General features: G+C 48.0%; 1 protein-coding gene across 1 annotated transcript in view; it reads right to left on the bottom strand.

Moving 5' to 3' along the window:
• Positions 1 to 21,025, bottom strand: part of AQR (aquarius intron-binding spliceosomal factor) — a 451,150-nt gene that overhangs the window by 303,489 nt on the left and 126,636 nt on the right. The window contains exon 15 of the mRNA XM_086937130.1: positions 17,009 to 17,129. Coding sequence (XP_086793256.1) covers positions 17,009 to 17,129 — 121 coding nt within the window. The remainder of the gene's footprint in view (positions 1 to 17,008; positions 17,130 to 21,025) is intronic.

Genomic DNA, 21,025 nt, shown 5'->3' with positions numbered 1-21,025 from the left:
AAAGCATTCTGTAATTGAAATCATGTATTTTGCAATGTGAAGATTGCAACAGAAATTATTTTAAAACAAAGCCACATTATTACTTAAAGGTTGGAGGAAAACTGTAGGAAGCTGGCTCTCTATAAACTGCGACTTATAAAGAAAATTCTCCCCTTTCTCCCTGAAACGGCCGGCAAAACCTTGGTGACTTCTTTAGTGCTGTCCACTTTGGACTACTGCAACGCTTTGTTCACAAATGCTCAAGCAAGGGTCATCAATAAAATGCAGGTTATCCAGAATTCAGCAACCAGACTCCTGCGCAGAATTCCTAAATATAAACCCGCTACAGAAATTATTAGATACCTACACTGGCTGCCCATCAGAAATAGGATCAAGTTCAAGACCCTCTGTATTGTGTATAAGGCTCTGCACAACCAAGGACCTGCATTTCTCACACAAAACCTGATTCCTTACTGTCCACCTAGATCGCTACGTTCTTCTACTCTAAATGACCTAACGGTCCCCCGTACCAAAAAGGTCCTGGGGATAGAAGGTTCCTGGTATCAGCCCCGATATTATGGAACACCTTGCCCCAGTCAATAAAAACAAGCCCTTCACTCTGGTCATTCCGCAAGCAGTTAAAGAACTGGCTGTTTACTCAGTAAATTTGGTTCCCCTCTTCCTCAGGAGTAAGTACATGCATATATTCCAGCGCCGAGACGCCCATGGGCATTTGTTCGCGCTTTATAAATATTATTAATAAATAAATAAATAAATAAATATAGTGCACCAAAATGAGGTACACTTTGTAGAGAATCCAAGCAATTCAGAGGCAAAAAAGACAACACCAAATGCTCTCTTTTGTGGTAGTGTGGGCAAGCAGTGTAGGCTTATCCAAAGGTAGAAGCATTTGTTGTACTCATAGTGGGAATAAATGAGACACACACTGAAAAAGACCAATTCATAAAAATAATTTTTTTATATCAATTTCAACACCAAAAACTTCAGTACCAAGCAAGTACTCTTCATGATATTGATTTTCACAGGTAGGTAAAATGTTCACTTACATGTGTCTTAACGCGGCAATGTTTTCCCATGGGAAAAAGGCATATACTGCATACAGTTAATAGGTTTCTGGGGGTTCAGGACTTAAGGTGGTAGGGGGCCAAGGTCCAAGTAACCCCCCGCAGTAAGTCTTTACCTGCCTCGAGCTTCCAGGTGCAGAGGTGCTGGAGGAGTTTGTAGCTTTGCGAGCTACAGTAAAGAGGGTAGGGGAGGCACCTATAAACAGGCTTCAGAGTAGGACTTGGGGATAAGTCTCAGAGCTCACATGGGGGGCTCTATTTGTGAGAGACATGGGTGTAAGAAATCACAGTCAATTCTCAGAAACCTCAGCACGGGTGAAAAAATACAGAGTGGTTAGGTCGCTGGGCTTGTGCGTCACGGACACTCACAGTTGTTGGTCTTTGCCAATTAAGAGGGACAAAAGCAAAACAGCTCCACCTCTTTTGTAGTTGGTCTCTGCGGTGCTGATGTCCCAGACAGTTGCTCTGTTTTGGAGTCATTGGAGTCCGGACTGGACTCAAAAAGGCTTTGTTGCTTCAAGGGGTGTGGTACTCCGGGTACTGGTGCTGTGCAGCTCTGGTTGGTCCTGGCTTCTTCTCACTTGGTAGGCTGTGACCATCTGGAGCTCAGTGATCTCTAATGGCTGCTACGTCGGTCAGACCAGGGAGTGAAGAACAGTGGACCAAACTTTGCTGTTTGGTGCCTGCAAGCTGCAGGGGAGTAGCTCCTCCGCTCCAAAGGAGATTTGCTGGCGATTTGCGAAGTGCTGGCAGTCCACCGGGGCTCTTAGCAGATGCACAGCAGGAGGATTAGTCGGTTTGTCGCAATTGTCAGGACAGGTGCAGGCAGGGTTTGGCGCAAATAAGTCTGCAGCTGGTCCTCATGTTCTTACTTTCTTCGTTCTTTTTTGTCCTGTTCTTGGGTCCATCGATCTGAGATACTCAGGGGTGCACCTAAATACTGAATTTATGGGTGTTCAGGGGAGTGTAAGGTAGTAGCCAATTGGCTACTTACCTTTGGGGTACCTATAAACCCAGTCTGACCACTTATTTTGGGGAGTGGGCATAACCCTGACTCATTGCATTTAATTTTAACAAAAACCAAGATAGTGGAATTTTAGTTTTCGTGTTCACTTCATGTAGCCTACCCAAAGGATGTAACTAGGCTGTTAGAGTATGCCTTCTGACTAGATCATTTTCCTGTCTGTTCTGGTGCCAAATGGGTCCCGGGTGGGTGGTGGCAATCCCTGCCTTGATATGCTGATTATTAGCCATACTGCTTGGAGGAGGTAACAACACCTCTGACCAAAGCAGGCATTGTTTCTGATCACAGAGAGAGAGTGAGCTCTCACCTTCAAGGGGTCAGAAGCATGTCTGTGGTGGCAAGCTGATCTACACCAGTCAGCACACTAGAGGTTGATAGGTTTTCAGGGGGCACCTCTAATAAAGACATGCACTTAGTGGGGATTTATTAAGACAAGGAGTTTGATGCCAAACACCTTATGTTTCAGTGAAGCCATCATGTAGCGGGGAAACTCGTAATGACCACTGCCTAGTACAAGTACTTAAGATGGCTTCCCTATTCACTTGTACTATCTAGTAATTGAACTATACAGCATAGGGGCATGTCTGCTCATGCAGACATGACCACACATGTAATATAATGCACCCTGCCTTAGGGCTGTAAGGCCTGCTGTAGGGGTGACTTACATATATTGCATGCAGGGTTTTGGGGACATGGCACACAGGGTGCATGCCATATCGTATTTTCACATTTGTCTGCACCATTTAACGCACCCTGAAATGGCGGTATGCATGAGTTTGGTCGTGGGTCCCTCAGGGTAGCATAAGACATGCTGCAGCCCTTAGGGACCATCTTTACTACCCCTGATACCTAGGTACCAGGAGTACAATTTAACCCCTCCCATGCTCATGACGAGCTGAGCTCGTCAGGGGCACAGTGGAGCTGTGCTCATGACGAGCTGAGCTCGTCATAAATGCCGCGGCTAATTCCCCGTCTGTGCGGCGTTCTATTGGAGTGGGCGGAGTCATGACGAGTCCAGCTCGTCATGAGCACAGCTCCACTGTGCAGCATGACGAGCTGGACTCGTCATGAGTGCCGCGGCGCCGTTCGCGACCCCTCCACCCCCCTCACCTCGGGGGAATTATCCCCACGTGTAAGGGGTTAAGGATTAGTTACTTACCTGTAATCCTAGTTTTCTTCCAGGGGTATACTCATTAAAGTCATAAGCACTGAATTATCTCCGCCCATGAGCGGGAACCCGGAACACAAACAATATACATATATATGTGTAAATATTCCCAAAAGTACATAGTACTAACTAATAATACACATATACATGTATAATACCATAATATGCAGCCTAACATATATACATAGGCTAATACAATCAAACCTTACACACGTTCTGAAGCATGAAAATATGCTGTATATAAATGCAATAAACAGGCATGAGCCTAAAATGCATTTCATAACCATGAAAAACTATTTTCATCAAAGAACCTGTTGTAAACAGTTATTAGCCTGAAAGGCTGCATATGAAAAAATGTCTGTGTACAGAAAATCAGACTGGCACCCTGCCTTTAAGGCCCCAGAGAATCTGCACACTTTGCCTTTAAGGCCTCCAGGAGAACTCTGTTCCCATCATGCACCACAGGTGACAGTTAGGTCAATTCTTTTGTACGGTACAGTAAACTTTAGCAGGAATCTGCACTTAAAACCTTCAAAATACATATTGAAACGATAAACCTCAATGCTACTGCTCGCCCGGGGAGGCGGGAGGGTGCTTATGACTTTAATGAGTATACCCCTGGAAGAGAACTAGGATTACAGGTAAGTAACTAATCCTTCTCTTCCAGGGGATACTCATTAATAGTCATAAGCACTGAATAGAGTAGCAAGCTCATACCCACCAGAAGCGGGCGAACAGATAAATGCATAGCCACACTTTATAACCACAGTGTTTAACTAGAATTAGCAAACAAATTTCTGAGTGATGCTTGTCCCACTTGTGCATCAGTCTGCGCATCAGAATCCAAACAGTAATGGCGTGTAAACGTATGCACTGAACGCCAAGTAGCTGCTTTACATATCTCTGACATAGCCACATTCCTAAGGAGAGCTGTGTTAGAAGCTTTTCCCCTCGTAGAATGAGCCCTAGGTCTACCTGATAACGACTTGTGGCTAGCTGATAAGCCAGTAAGATACATGACACTATCCATCTACAAATGGATCTCTTGGATGCTGCCAAACCAGTATTCGTAGGACCATAGTTCACAAACAGACGGTCTGTGTGCCTCAAAGACTTTGTTTTATCTAAGTAAAATTTCAAAACCCTTTTCAGATCTAATGAATGTAGAGCCCGTTCAGCCGGACTCGAAGGGTTTGGAAATAAAGTAGGCAATGTTATGGATTGGTTAATATGAAAATCCGACACCACCTTAGGCAGGAAAGCAGGATGAGTCCTGAGTACCACTCTGTTTCCATGAAAAACTGTGTACGGTTCATTGCAACACAGAGCCTGGATTTTGCTCACCCTACGAGCAGAAGTGATGGCCACCAGGAACGCTACTTTCCAAGATAAGTGTTGTAAAGACGCTTTATGTAGGGGCTCAAAGGGGGGGACCCATTAACTTAGTCAACACCACATTAAGCTCCCAAGGTGGAGAAGGAGACCTGACTGGAGGAAACACCTTCCTTAACCCCTCCAGAAAATCCTTCACCACAGGCATCCGAAAGAAAGATACCTGTTTTGGCGACTTTCTATAAGCCGTTATTGCAGCAAGATGAACTTTGATGGAACTAAACTGCAAACCAGATTCAGCAAGGTAAAGAAGATAAGGCAAGATCACCTGTTCTTGACCATGAATAGGGTCAAGACTCTTACTCTGACACCAAAGGTAAAAGCATTTCCACTTAAATCCGTAGGATTGTCTGGTAGAAGGCCGCTTTGCCTCCTTAAGGATGTTCATACACTCCGGATTCAGCTGTAAGTGTCAGTACTGGTTGACTTCAGGAGCCATGCTGCCAAGCGCAGGGAGGGCAGATTGGGATGGAACACTCGCCCCTCCTGTTTGGACAGAAGATCCGGGCGACAAGGTAATCTCCTGTGTGGCATTATTGACAACTGGTGGAGATCTGGGAACCACCACTGGCGCGGCCATTCTGGGCAAATCAGTATCATTCTGGAGTGGGTCTTGTACAGCCGATTGATCACTGCTGGAATCAACGGTGTCGGTGGAAAGGCGTACAGCAAGTTTTGACACCAGTCTATCAAAAGGGCATTCCCTCAAGACCCTTTCTGGTAGAACCTGGACGCGAAGACGGGGCATTTTGCCTTTGCCGCGTCTGCGAACAGATCGATGTCTGGTGTTCCCCAAGCCTGGAAAATGCTGTGCGCGATGTCTTCGTTGAGAACCCAGTCGTGCGCTTCTACGAAGTCTCTGCTGAGGTCGTCCGCCTGTGAGCTGAGACTCCCTGGTAGGTGAACTGCTGTTATGGACAGGTCTCGTGCAAGTAACCAATGCCAGATGGTCTGGGCTTCTATGGAAAGAGTTCTGGATCTGGTACCCCCCTGCTTGTTTAAGTAATACATTGTAGTTGTATTGTCTGTTTGCACCAGGAGGGACCGAGTCTGTAGCGATAGCGCCAGGGACTTGAGAGCAAGATGGACCGCTCTGAGTTCGAGTAGATTGATGTGATATCCTTTCTCGAAGTCTGACCATAGCCCTTGTACCTCCAGAGGGCCCATATGTGCCCCCCAACCTTGGAGAGAGTCATCTGTGATCAGAGTCTGCGTTGGTGGGTCCTGATGAAAAGGAACTCCCTTCATCAAGTGTGCCTTCTTCATCCACCACCGGATGGAATCTCTTGCAGACCATTGGAGATGAATTCGATCCTCCCTGCATCCCGTCCTCTGTTTCCACTGATCTTCCAGACACTGCTGTAGAGGACGCATCTGCAAACGTGCGTTTGGCACGATGAAAATGCACGATGCCATGGACCCCAGGAGAGAGGACACTTGCCGAACTGTCGGACGTGCAGACTGAAGGAGAAGCAAACACTTCGCTTTGATGGATGACCACCTCTCCTCCGAATGACACACGTTTTCTTCTTCCGTGTCCAATTGAGCACCCAGGTAGTGGATCTTCTGGGTGGGGTTCATTATGGACTTCTTGTAGTTGACTTGCAGACCCAACTTGTACATGAGTTGGAGGCATATCGACGGATGTTCTTCTAGTAGCAATGGGGATGAACTCTTCAGAAGCCAGTCGTCTAAGTACGGATATATGAAAATCCGTCTCTTTCGAAGACAAGCCGCCACTACCGCCATACATTTTGAAAATGTTCTGGGAGCTGATCTCAGGCCAAAAGGGAGTACTGCGTACTGATAATGATGAGCCGCTACTTGAAACCTGAGAAACTTGCGATGTTTTCTGGATACCGGAATATGAAAATAAGCATCTTTCAGATCGATGGAGCACATCCAATCCCCCTGGTGTAATTGAGGGAAGATCTGATGAAGAGCCAGCATTCGAAACCTCTCCTTCCGAATGAATTTGTTCAACCGTCTCAAATCCAGAATGGGTCTGAACTCCGAAGCTGGACCTTTTTTCTCTACGAGAAAGAATCAAGAGTACAGGCCTTGACCTCTCTGCTGAGATGGAACTGGTTCTATGGCCTTCTTCAGAAGGACGTTCGCTCCCTGTTGTAAGCGCTTTATATTCCACTGTACCATCTTTACTTCCTCCAACCGGAGTGGCACACGGATGTAGAGGAAGCCTCCGTTCATTGTTTTTGAGGCTGCTTGGTAGCAGATGATTGCTGCCTATTTCCATTGCCTCTGCCTTGTCCAGGTCGTCGCTGTTGGAATTGCGACCTCTGTTGATTCTGGCCTTGATTTTGCGAAGACCAATTCGTCTGTTGGCTCCTTTGCTGAAAAGATCTCTTGTCAAAGGGACGAAAATTACCCCAACGTTTACATTCTTTCTTCTTTTCAAGACCTACGGCCTTAAGAGTGTCCAACTCCACTTTCATTTTAGACATCTCGTCGTCAGCGTGAGATCCAAACAGAGTCGAACTATTAAAAGGTAAATTTACCATTTTCCTCTGAGCCTCCGGCTTTAGCCCCGTAAGGCGAAGCCAAGCTGTACGTCTAGCACAAACACTGTGTGCATAACCATGAGCTGATAGATCCGCCGCATCAGCAGCCGCACTAATGCTCTGGTTAGCCACTATTCCTCCTTCTTCCACTATTTCCAGGAAGTCTTTCTGATCCTCCTTAGGGAGTTTATCTGCAAATCGAGCCACTGAGTCCCAGAGCAGACGATCATAGCGGCCCAATAAGGCTGCCGCACTGGCCACTCGCATGACCGAACCTGAGGTGCTGCACATTCTTCGCCCCAAGGAATCCATACTCTTACTATCCTTTTCAGGTGGAGCAGAAGAGGTAGATGCTGCAGAATGCGCTTTTCTAACTGCCGCCACAATAAGTGAGTCTGGAGGTGGGTCAGAACGCAAAAATAAAGGATCTTCTTCTGGAGCCTTGTACTTCTTTGCAATCCTAGAATGACCTAAACCCACCGTGGCCAGAGTTAGGAATGTCCTCATTGCTGGTTCTATCAACCCGGGCACTAACGGCAGAAGAGGCCTGCCAGTCGTCTTGTGATGCAGGGTTTCAAAGATGACTGACGTTGCTACTTGGGGCACTGCCATCTTGATGTTGAACTTATTCGCTCCACGACATAACACATCATTAAATGTGTTCAAATCATCCACGGGAGACACTCTGGAAGGCGGAGTAGATGATATAGTGGGAGAATAGTCTCTATATGAAGATCTTGAAGAAGACGAAGATGACGTAGAAGATGGAGAAGGGGTTCTATGCCTTCTCTGAGGAGTTGCCGATCGCTGCCTCCTATGCTCCTTTGAACGTGATTTCTCTCTCACTAAGGATTTCGAGCGTGATCTTCTATGCAGCTCCGTCCGAGGGACCGGAGCTCTCTCTCCCATGACCGGACGCATCTTCCAATGTCTAAGACTTTCCAGCCACCTCGGTGACAAGTTAATAGGCCGTTCTGCATGCTGAGGTGAAGCCTTAGGTGACACCTGCACAATATGCAGCCCTGCTGAAGACTTGGAAGCTACACTGTGCTCGGAGACCAATGAGCCAGAAGGAGTCCGTTGTCTGGGCACCAATTGTCTGTCATCTGACACCTGCCCTGAGGTTGAGCCCGAATGAGCCACCACGGAAGAGTCCTGGTGCACTGTCTCTTGCCCCACCGCAGACCTGTCGTCTTGCTGATCATGCGGTGAAGACTCCACTATAGGTTCTGGACTTATTTCTGACCTCGACAAAGACCTAAGTGAGGTCCGAGAGGCTGGTCTTAATAGTCTCGACGCCTACCTGTGTTCAGGTGGGGGAGACCTAGACACTCCATGCTTCGAGCCGGAAGCAAGCTTCGACGTCGACCTACGTCGCGATGGAGACCTTGACCTTCTCTTTTTAGGTCTCGACATCGAATCCTTCGACGCCGTTCTTCCTCTCGACGTCGACCTTTTCCTCGACGACGACATACGTCTCTCTCTCGACCTCGGTCTATCCTTCAACGTCGATCGATGACTCCCTCTCGACGTCCACACTTTACCCTTCGACGTCGACACACGCTCCTTCGACGTCGGACGTCTCTCTTCCCTCGATGTCGATCTCTCACGATCCTTCGACGTCGAACGTTGCACTCCCGACGTCGTCCTTACTGCAATCGACACCAAATGTCTCGACGTCTAAAAGGATTTCGACGGCGACTGTCGAGACGCTGAACCTTGCCTCACCGGCGAAGTCCTCGACGTCGATGGAGCCCTCTGCTGACGGCGATCTGGATCTCGACGTCGAGCGCACCTTTTTTGACGGCGACGCTCCCTGGAGTCGATGTTTTTTAGTTCTACCTTCTGGAGACGCTGATCTTCGACGTTTAGGTTGAGAAGATGGCTTAGCAGATGATAACAAGCCCTTGGAACTCTTCTCACCACGGTTTTCTCTCTCCAGAAGGCCCAGCAACCTCATTTTCTCCCTTTCTCTTAACGTCCTATTAGAAAGGTTGAGGCAGTGATAACAATCTTCCACCCTATGAGAAGCTGGAAGACAAACCACACAAACAGAGTGTGGATCAGTTTTTGACATCTTCTTCCCACAGGAAGGACATTTGTAAAATAAAGGTGGCATTCTGACTAAAAAACACCAACAGTCTAGTCAGAAAAAGATAGCAAACCACCACCAAAGCAATATATTGCCAAAAAATGACTAGAAAAATCATCTTCTGACAGAAAATACTACAAATGAGCAGAGCTCAGGTTCCAGGTTCCTCACAGAACAAGCCGGAAAAAAGAACTGACCTAACTGTCACCTGTGGTGCATGATGGGAACAGAGTTCTCCTGGAGGCCTTAAAGGCAAAGTGTGCAGATTCTCTGGGGCCTTAAAGGCAGGGTGCCAGTCTGATTTTCTGTACACAGACATTTTTTCATATTGTAACGGGGTGAGGTTGACAGGATCTGAGGAGTGGTGGACACCCGGAAATGACTCCATAATTCCTCCTTCCTTGCAGACGGACACATGGGGCGCAGGTCAGGACGGACTCGAGGAGGAAGAACACGGCGCCTTTAACTGGACATACACGGAGGAGGAAGACACTCTCTCTGCACACGTCAGAGATACAGGATTGGTTAAAGCCCAGGAAGTGCTGTACACAGCGTGTGACATCACCCCGGAGGAGCAGGCGAGGAGCGGTGTTGGAGAACGGGCGAGAGAAGTTTGTAGCAGCGAAGGAGTACGAGGAAGGACCGAAGAACATCCCGGAGGAAAAGCTGAAGAGGAGTCCCACGGAGAGCCAGGAGGCCAACGATCCCGTGAGCCGCCGTGCCACTCTCCCGGGGGAGGAGCGTGGCTAGCCCAGGTACGGCAGCGTATGGCGGCTTGGGTGGGAAGCAAGCATGTATAAAGTGTACAGAAACCGTGTGTGTCTTCCCTCGTTTACCCCCACCTTATGTTTCCTTTACCCCGCGTTTAACCCTCACTGTCTGTAAAGACCCAAACCACTCCACTGTAATTGAGATACGAAGTCACCGGTGATACCCTACCTCACTTCACACGGCCCCTTTGGTGCAACCCCCAGTAGACAGGAGAACTAACGGCTCCCTTTCTGTTGGTCTCTTTTGCATGGGAACCGGAGCCAAGCGACTACCTTCTGACCAGACCGTGAGGTGCATCACGTCCATACGAAGAAAAGGAACACCCGAACGCCAAAACGGATTCCAGTCAATTTGCTAAAGAGAGACTTACTTTCCGAACGAGGAGAACCTTAATGTTAAAGTCCAATCGGGGAATTCCAATAAAACCATCTTTAACCCCACGACCTGGTGTTGCTCTCGTTCCTGACCCACAACCTGGTACGTCTTCCACCCCTGGTCCAGCAGCCCAGCCCACAGTGGTGTCAGAAGTGGGATCTACTCCCTCCGAGCAAGACCCAATCATGGAACAGGTCATACAAACGCTGATCGACAGACAACAGAAATTGGAATGGGCTATTGGACAGCAAATCGGTACCGCCGATGCCGACTGAGCCCTGTTCCGCAGCACCATGACCCAACAAATGGACAATCTTCAAAAAGTTGTGCAGACCCCAGGGACTCCGGTATCAGTAGATCGTAAATGTAATGTATAGGCATTTATATAGCGCACTACTTACCCGTAGGGTCCCAAGGCACTTCGACCGCTGCGAAACCCTTCCTGGCTTCCCTGAGAGATGGTCCCTTAACCACTTGGCTGCTAAGGCATTATTCTTCTGCTCATTTGTTTTCCATTGAAATCAATGGAAAGTCCATGACGAGTTACCCTTGTCATTAGCGGCGAAGAGGTTAATGGGTATCTCCAGGGTGAGACCAGGCATCCCCGGCGGTCTGGTGGGGCCGTTAGTGAAGATGAGGCAAGCTAATGCCCAGAGTTGCCGAGTGTGATCGCTGATCAGAGTGGGCACCGAGGCGAGAGAATTATCGAGTCCGCTGACCCTGGTCCAGAAACCTGCCGCGCCGGGAATCGAACCCTGGTCCAGGGCCGTCCTCTGCTCTCGGGTCTGCCGCCTCTAACCAGTGAGCCACACTACTTCACTAAGGCCTTTCGGACCGCATCCCTCGGGGGTGTCCTTACAGAAGTAAGTCACAGGCGAGGACCTGGACGCCTTCCTAGTAAACTTTGAGAGAGCTGCTCGTGCTTGTGGATGGCCGGAGGAGAAGTGGCCTTTCTTCCTTGCTCCCTTGTTGACGGGAGAAGCTCAGACAGCCTATCAGGTTGCCAACCATTCGGGTACCTCCACATATACAGAGATCAAGGGAGTGATATTGGATCACCTCGGTATGGATGCAGAAGCCTATAGACTCAAGTTCCGGAAAGAAAAAGGGGTCACAGGGGAGAAACCGAAAACGTTGTACTTACGACTCAAAATGGCTGCGGAAAAATGGTTAAGGCCCGATACCCGAAGCAAAGAGGACGTTATGACAAGCATAATCCTTGAGCAGTTCATGGAGGCACTGCCCTATGGAACTCAAAGGTGGTTGAGGCAACATCCAGGGCTGACTGCAGCCCAGGCAATCGAGATGGCGGCGAATTATACAAGGGCAGCACCTAGATCGTTTCCCTGGGAGACAGACAAACCAACAAAAGCAACAGCCCCTTCGTCGAAACTCGAAAAAAAGAAGGCCGTTTTTGAACCTCCGAAAACACGGCCCTTCCGCCCGGACATTACTCCTAGTGTTTCGAATGTGGGGAGTGGGGCCACATAGCACGATTGTGCCCCAGGAGAAAACCGGTGGATGAACCCATGGAAGTCGGATATATACCCAAGGCTGTAAAGTATACAGCAGAAATGGGACCTTCATACTATGTAAGGGTACGGGTGAACCACACTCCCGTAAAAGCTCTCCTAGATTCGGGGTGTAGACAATCGGTAATAAGAGAAAAGTTAGTGTATCCTTCTCAGATAGGGCAGGAGGGAGAGGTACACATCCGGTGTGTCCATGGGGATGTCAAGGCCTATCCCATGGCACGTATTACCATACACCCAATAGGAAGAGAACCATGCACTGTGAGGGTAGGGGTGGTGGGATCCCTGCCTGAAGAACTGATCTTGGGGGTAGATAACCCACAATTCCTGGCCTTATTTAAAAGGGAAATAGACAGTCGTCCTGCAGAGGCTCTACTATCCACCGAACCCTGGGTCATAGACAAAGGGTTCAAGTTTGCACAAGCCAACGATCCTACCCTTTTGAATGCGTGGGAGGCAGCCCACACGGCACAAACAACCAACACTACACAAAGGTTCCCCCGCTTTAGCATTGAAAACGATTTGTTGTACAGGGAAGGAAAGGAGGGAGAACCTAAACAGCTGGTGGTGCCAAAAGAATTCAGTGAACAGATATTGTTCTATGCGCACACTCATTTAACCGCAGGGCACAGCGGCGCAGAAAAGACCACCCAAAATATTCTGCGCCTGTTCTATTGGCCAGGCATATATAAAGAGACCGAAGCCTATTGCCAACACTGTGAGGTTTGTCAGAGGAAAAATATGACCAAACCACCTTCAGTACCTTTACAACCAATGCCCATCATTGGCAACCCATGGGAACGTGTGGGCATGGATCTTATAGGGCCCCTACCTCGCACCTCTAGAGGTCACACTTATGCCTTAGTGGTGGTTGACTATTCCACGCGGTTCCCCGAGGCGTTCCCACTAAACTCCCCTACTACAAAGAATGTAGCGGAGAAACTGGTAGAATTGTTCTCAAGAGTCGGGTTCCCTCGTGAGATCCTAACAGATCAAGGAACGCCCTTTGTCTCACGTATGATGAAGGAAGTGTGTAGGACTCTAGATCTGCAACACATCCGCACTTCCGCTTACCACCCACAAACGGATGGTTTAGTGGAAAGATGCAATAGGACCCTAAAAGCCACCCTAAAAAAACTTTTGAGTTCTGAAAATAAGAACTGGGACAGAATGCTCCCATTGGCACTGTATGTGATAAGAGCGCAGGTCCAGAGTAGCCTCGGATACTCCCCCTTTGAGCTTTTGTATGGCCAACAACCGAGGTCCCTACTAGAAATAACTAGGGAAGCATGGGAAAGGGAAGAGGCAAACAAACAAAAGTCCCTACTAGACTATACCCAGCAATTAAAATCCCGATTAGGTAAACTGAGGGATTTGGCCTTTTCAAATTTGAAGGCAGCCCAAAGTCACCAAAAGCAGTATTATGATCAGGGAAAACGATGGAGAACACTGGACAAAGGGGATTGGGCCCTAGTGTTGCTCCCCTCATCCACTCAAAAGTTTAGGAGTGAATGGAAGGGTCCATATCAAGTACTAGAAAAATTTGGCAATACCACCTATAGGTTACAAATATCGCCTAACCGTCAACAGACCTTCCACATAAATCTTCTAAAAAAAATGGCTGGGGCCAGTTCCTCGAGCTTCCAATTTGGCTTTACCTGAAGATGGAGCTAAGTCAACCCTAGCTTTCCTACCCCTTAATCCAGAGCTATCCGAAACAGAGAAACAGGAACTACTGAGGGAATTACGTCCCTTTTCCCCCCTGTTTTCTGACGTACCTGGATGTACACACTTGGCCGAACACGAGATACACACTGCTAAGGGAAGTATAGTCAAGCAAAGGGCCTATCGCATACCAGCCGCAAAATGAGCAGACGTGAGAAAAGAAGTAGCTAGCATGTTAGAACTTGGTGTCATCAGACCGTCAAAAAGTAATTGGTCATCCCCCATAGTCATGGTGCCCAAACCTGACGGGTCCACCCGATTCTGCATGGACTTCAGGGCACTAAACGCCATTTCCACCTTTGATGCGTTTCCAATACCCAGGGTGGACGAACTAATAGAACGGATAGGGGAAGCCAAATACATAACAACTCTGGATTTGACCAAGGGATATTGGCAGGTACCCCTGAGAGAGGAAGACCGCCACAAAACAGCGTTTGCCACAGAGGAAGGGTTATACGAGTTCAACATTCTTCCTTTTGGACTCCACGGGGCAGCTGCCACATTCCAAAGACTTATGAATACGGTACTAGCCCCACATACACGTTATAGCTCCGTGTATCTCGATGACATTGTCATTTTCAGCAACACATGGAAAGAACATCTGGGGCACTTGACCAAAGTAATGGCCTCATTAAGAGACGCCGGACTGCATGTGAATGCAAAGAAATCCCGAGCAGCCTTCTCAAAAGTGAAATATCTAGGGTTCATGCTTGGAGATGGAGTAATAGCACCCCAGGAGGAGAAAATAAAAGCCATTATCGAGACTCCTTTTCCCTCCACAAAAAGAGATCTCAGGGCCTTCTTGGGCCTCATGGGCTACTATAGACGGTTCCTCAAGAACTCTGCAGACATAGCCAACCCCTTACTAACTTACTTCAAAAAAATGTCAGAAACAGTCTCCCACAACCTCCGTCCCTTGAAGCCAGGGAAGCCTTCCTTCACTTGAAGAAAGCAATCACAACTAGTCCGGTGTTGCTGCCCCCAGATTTTGACAAACCGTTTTCACTGGCCACAGATGCCTCAGAAACAGGCATAGGTGCTGTGTTATCACAAATTGGGGAGGACAATGCAGAACATCCAATCTTGTATATAAGTAGGAAACTCCATCCCCGGGAACAGAAATATCCCACCGTGGAGAGAGAGTGCCTAGCGATACGTTGGGCAGTGGAAAAGCTGCCTTATTACCTGGAAGGGAGGGCGTTCACGCTGTACTCCGATCATGCCCCTTTACAGTGGATGCAGAAGAACAGGGCCCAGAATGCTAGGATACTAAGTTGGTTTCTGTTCCTACAACCATTCGCCTTTACGGTTGGGCACAGAAAGGGGAGAGACAATGGGAACGCTGATTTCCTTTCTCGCATGCCCATTCTCCCCGACCGGGAGAATCCAGGGGGGGAGGAGTGTAACGGGGTGAGGTTGACAGGATCTGAGGAGTGGTGGACACCCGGAAATGACTCCATAATTCCTCCTTCCTTGCAGACGGACACATGGGGCGCAGATCAGGACGGACTCGAGGAGGAAGAACACGGCGCCTTTAACTGGACATACACGGAGGAGGAAGACACTCCCTCTGCACACGTCAGAGATACAGGATTGGTTAAAGCCCAGGAAGTGCTGTACACGGCGTGTGACATCACCCCGGAGGAGCAGGCGAGGAGCGGTGTTGGAGAACGGGCGAGAGAAGTTTGTAGCAGCGAAGGAGTACGAGGAAGGACCGAAGAACATCCCGGAGGAAAAGCTGAAGAGGAGTCCCACGGAGAGCCAGGAGGCCAACGATCCCGTGAGCTGCCGTGCCACTCTCCCGGGGGAGGAGCGTGGCTAGCCCAGGTACGGCAGCGTATGGCGGCTTGGGTGGGAAGCAAGCGTGTATAAAGTGTGCAGAACCCGTGTGTGTCTTCCCTCGTTTACCCCCACCTTATGTTTCCTTTACCCCGCGTTTAACCCTCACTGTCTGTAAAGACCCAAACCACTCCACTGTAATTGAGATACGAAGTCACCGGTGATACCCTACCTCACTTCACACGGCCCCTTTGGTGCAACCCCCAGTAGACAGGAGAACTAATGGCTCCCTTTCTGTTGGTCTCTTTTGCATGGGAACCGGAGCCAAGCGACTACCTTCTGACCAGACCGTGAGGTGCATCACGTCCATACGAAGAAGAGGAACACCCGAACGCCAAAACGGATTCCAGTCAATTTGCTAAAGAGAGACTTACTTTCCGAACGAGGAGAACCTTAATGTTAAAGTCCAATCGGGGAATTCCAATAAAACCATCTTTAACCCCACGACCTGGTGTTGCTCTCGTTCCTGACCCACAACCTGGTACGTCTTCCACCCCTGGTTCAGCAGCCCAGCCCACACATATGCAGACTTTTAGGCTAATAACTGTTTACAACAGGTTCTTTGATGAAAATAAAAGGTTTTTCATGGTTATGAAATGCATTTTAGGCTCATGCCTGTTTATTGCATTTATATACAGCATATTTTCATGCTTCAGAACGTGTGTAAGGTTTGATTTTATTAGCCTATGTATATATGTTAGGCTGCATATTATGGTATTATACATGTATATGTGTATTATTAGTTAGTACTATGTACTTTTGGGTATATTTACACATATATATGTATATTGTTTATGTGTTCCGGGTTCCCGCTCATGGGCGGAGATAATTCAGTGCTTATGACTATTAATGAGTATCCCCTGGAAGAGAATATGTACTTACAAGGGGGCTAAAGGTCTTGCCACTTGCCGAACAACTGCACAGATACCTTGTTTTTGGGAAAGAAAACTGGCAATGGGGACCTGTTTAGCAGGAACACAGTGCACTTCAGTCAAAGTTGCATTAAATACCAGTCAAAATGGAGCCAAACTTAGCCTGATGGTCGATTGTAAGATGAACCTGCACACTTAAGACCAGCATACATTGAGTCTTGGTTGCCACTGAAGAATAGGCGTACCTTAGTTGTAAATGTGCTTAATGTTATTTTTTCACTAAAGATTCCCCTGCTAGGAGATCAACACGGTCACATCTTTAAATATAACACATGTTGATGATACCTGCAAAAGTAGATAAAATACTTTACAAAATGGGATTGCACCATTTCTCTGTGAGTGATTTGAATGCCAGCCACTCAAAGGTAGAGTTAAATGAAGATTAATTGTTTAAATGTAGGAAAAATGAACTCTGCATTGCACCCTTTCACGGTCATTAAATCCAGTCTCATAAGTTGGATAATTGCAATATCTTTTATTTACAGTGCATAGAAACTTCTGAAGTGTGGTATGAAGCAGGTGTAAATGTAGGACTATTTTGTCACATAGGTCCCCTGTGTCCAACACTCACTCACCTTCTCCAGAGTAGTACTCAGTCGGCACAATATTTTCATCCCAAATTATCTTTTCTGTTGGATACAGGGGCATTTGGTTCAACTGCTGAATTTGAGAAATGCGACGTTCATGACGGGAGACCTATGGATAGAAGGTTACCAAAATGAACAAGTGAGGAAGGCATATTTTAGAACTGAAATCATTTTGCAGTATTTTATTTTAAAATTTCCATAGCACCAAAGATAACTGTTCTGCATGATGATCCCTCAATGTAATTGATCCCCAAAAACTGCCATTGCCTAAACATTATCATTATAGCCTCAAATATTGTTGAGGGGCAACTTTCAGTCAGTCACACAAAAATTAGAAGGCTCTTAATTTAGAACACAGACTTGAAAACAAAGTAAACATCCCGAACAAGATAGACTGATGCAATTACTTTATTTCATCTTAAGTAGGCAACTGTATCTGTATATGTTTCTGTATACAGGAATATTTGGACTACTTTGCCAGGATCTCAGCTGCAATGGCTTGAGTCCACTCAGCTGTCCTATTTTTACACGGACAGCTAGAGAGACACCACTAAAAGGAAGGTTTAGCCATGCACATATAGCAATTATGCCACATTGTATTATACCTCATCCATATTAATTTTGACTTAGGAAGTTCTGAAGAAAGCCAAGAGCTCATGATCACGGCCCAACAAGACATAACTGAGCATAAGGTTCCATATTGAGTGCTTAAATCCACTTTTTATTTACAGGTTAACAAAAGTATTATTTTTCCCATAGGTTACATACCAATTGTACCTTGTAGATACACTATTGTGTTATCTACTCTGTCATACTGTACAGGAGATTATAAACTCTTACAGTAACCATCGAAAGTACAGTTCCACAATCCTTCAAGAATCAAGTACCCATATTGAAAAATCAAATCATCCAATAAGAGTGCATTAGTATTGATGGCTCTGGCACGAACCAGCAGTGGTAACTTAAGTACATAACACAGATACTGCAAGTTTCACAACCAGAAATATATGAAAATAATTTTACTCTACTCCATAATTGTCGGCTGTTACCCAATACTTCTGCTGATCAATACTTGTTGCATTTTCAATAATTTCTTAAACTCCTACTATGCTGTTCTAATAGAGTTAAACACCCTCTTTTAACCGGATACCTCACTGGGCAGGGACACTGTTTATAGACAGAGCCTTACAGGGGTTTATAGGTTAGCATAGTTCTGGAAGAGAATCATCCCTATCAGTACTGGATCAGGTCAAGATCTATGAGGGGGTACGAGAAAACTAGACGTGCAGCTTCAGCAGAACACTATTATATATTTAGCAACGTCTCTTGTACTGTTCACTAAAATATGGTGTTCCCAAATTGCTGCTACTTTCCAATCTGGACTAAATAGTACACAATTATATGCAATATTAGAGCCAGGATATGGATGCTAATGACAGATACGTGTTTGTGAGCAGGCACCTTGACGGGTGATGCCTGCTACGTGAACTGTATACATTCCCAACATAGAGCAGGCAACCTTCTGGCATGCGCTTTCTGGCGTGCTGGCTCATTGGAGTACCCTCCCCTGGCCCATGGGGGGAGAATTTCAATGCAGTCCTTGACACCAAACTAGTCTGATGCTTCCCGCCATTCATGCGCATAGCTGCCTCCTCTATCGCCCAGGCTTTGGGAGAATGGCTGTACTTGACTGATATATGGAGGGCATTGAATCCCGATGTGCGGGCATGCTCTTTTTTTTTTTTTAACACTGCATGAGCTCCATGTCCGCATCGACCGCTTTGTGGGTACGGCTGCTTTACTTCCCAGCCGTCATACTATAGATTACATGGGGCAGACAAACTCCTCCAACTGGCGCGGGAGGGCACAGGGCAGGTCATACTCATATGGCGCCTCCAGCCGGTAGCGCCTGAAGATCCACCCTTTCGGGCGTCACTGGCCAATCCGAGTCACACTTTCAATTGGACGTGGAAATAACGCACCTTGAAAGACCCCCTCCTTCTGCTGGAGTTGGACCAAGTGGCGGATTCAGAGCGTAAGCGGTGGCTGGATGAGGCGCGCCTCAGCCTGGGACCATGCAGAGTCACTGGAACTACTGCGCGGCCTAAACTACGCTGCACACTTCGCCCGCATGCACGCCGCAGCGGACCTGCGTGGCTATCCCCCAGAAGTAGACACGGCACCCGATTCTTTCCTTGCGCTCAATGTCGGGCCAGCTGTTGAGCACTCAGCAGGAGACGCATCAGGAACTGTTCAGACATTACACAGCGCTATATCAGTCTTTTGTCAGGGCGGAGTTGACCGCATTGGAGTCCTTCTTCTCTACTCTCTCCCTGCCCATCATTACGCCGTCGCAGCAGACAGAGCTCACAGAACCAACAAGCTTTCCGAGGTCCAAACAGCCATTGGGGCGCTGGTCACAGGGAAGGCACCTGGGCCAAATGGCCTACCAGCGAGTACTACAAAGCATACGCTACAGCGCTAGCCTCTCGCCTGTTAGCCCTTTATGAAGCGTCACAGGAGACATATGTCCTTCAGAGCTCTCTCGCGTGTCGCTGATCCTGAGCAGTTAGGTTCATACCGGCCGCTGGCACTCCTAAACACAGACTTTAAAATACTGCCCAAGATACTGTCCGACCCTCAGGCTCCCTTGGTGCCCCTCCTGGTACACACCAATCAAAATGGATTTGTCCAGTTTCACAACACATCCCTTAACTTACGCCGCTTCTTTCGGGAGCCAGGTATTCGGCCGAGCGCTGGCCACGCTCGATGTGCCTGGTGCTCGATCTGGAGAAGGCGTTCAAAAAGATAGAGTGGGAATTTTTATTCTTCACCTTCTCCCAATATGAGCTGGGAGCAGACTCTTGTATACTCTCCCCACCGCCAATGTTTGGATGGGCCCATTTGTGTCGGAGCCTGTGGCCATTGGCCGTGGCACCAGACAGGGATGCCCATAGTCACTGATTTTGTTCTAACTGGCTATAGAGCCGCTGGTTGCGGCAGTCCGGAACATTGGAGTGGACTGGGGGGTACCCTTGGGTGATTGGACGCATGCGATTTCCCTTTACGCCGACGACCTGCTTCTCTATATTAGGGACATAAGGGACCCCTGCAAAGATATAGCAAGGAGCCTCGCTGCCTTCGCGTCCCTATCTGGTCTGCAGGTGAATTGGGCGAACTTTTGCCTGTACTTATTTGATCCGTCAACAAGGACCCCATGCTGATTGTCAACAGTGTGGCCGTACAATGGCAGCCATCTATTATTAGGTACCTAGGGATCACGATTTACCATCAGCCTGAGGAGCTGCTGGAGGTGAACCTCTTGCGGGCAATATCTGCCATCAAATCGCAGATGCCCTTCTTGCAGATCCTGCCCCTAACAGTCATGGGTCGCATAGCCCTACTTAAAATTGTACTCCTTTACTAACCTGGCAATATATATTCGACCCCCCATCTTTCCTTCCTTCGAACGCACCATGCTGGAGTTTATCTGGCATAGCTCGTGTTGCAGAGTTGTGCTATCCAAGTTGTACCTACTGACTGGTCGTGGCTCATGGCACCCATTATGGAACACTAATATCTGGTGGTGCAACTGCAGTGGGTGGCCAGATGAGCCAGCGGGCTGAATCTAGGGGACATTGCCATGGACTCGTCACTCCTCAGGCTGTTTCACCCTGGAAGGCGAGGTGTGACACCCGCCCAGCTGATACTGGAGGTGGCACACAGATGCTTTCTCCGGGCCTGCGCCTTAGGGGCACTACAGTCCCCTATGCACCAGCAATGCTTTTGCAGGGCACACCGAGGGGCCAATGAGCCACCACTGTGGCGGAACTCTCCACCTGGAGTGAGGTGGGGTTGCAGACGCTGGGAAACATATATCGTGACTGCCAACTGGCACCCTTTGATGTCCTGGTGGACGACGATGGCCTACTGCGAGGTCAGTTCCTCCTTCACACTTCACTGATCACGGTGCTGCAAGCGATGTGGGGAGACATTATCACAGGA

This window comes from Lissotriton vulgaris, chromosome 9 (genome assembly GCF_964263255.1).
Source record: "Lissotriton vulgaris chromosome 9, aLisVul1.2, whole genome shotgun sequence".
In the NCBI taxonomy this organism is placed as follows: Eukaryota; Metazoa; Chordata; class Amphibia; order Caudata; family Salamandridae; genus Lissotriton; species Lissotriton vulgaris.
This window is presented reverse-complemented; position numbering and strand designations above follow the sequence as displayed.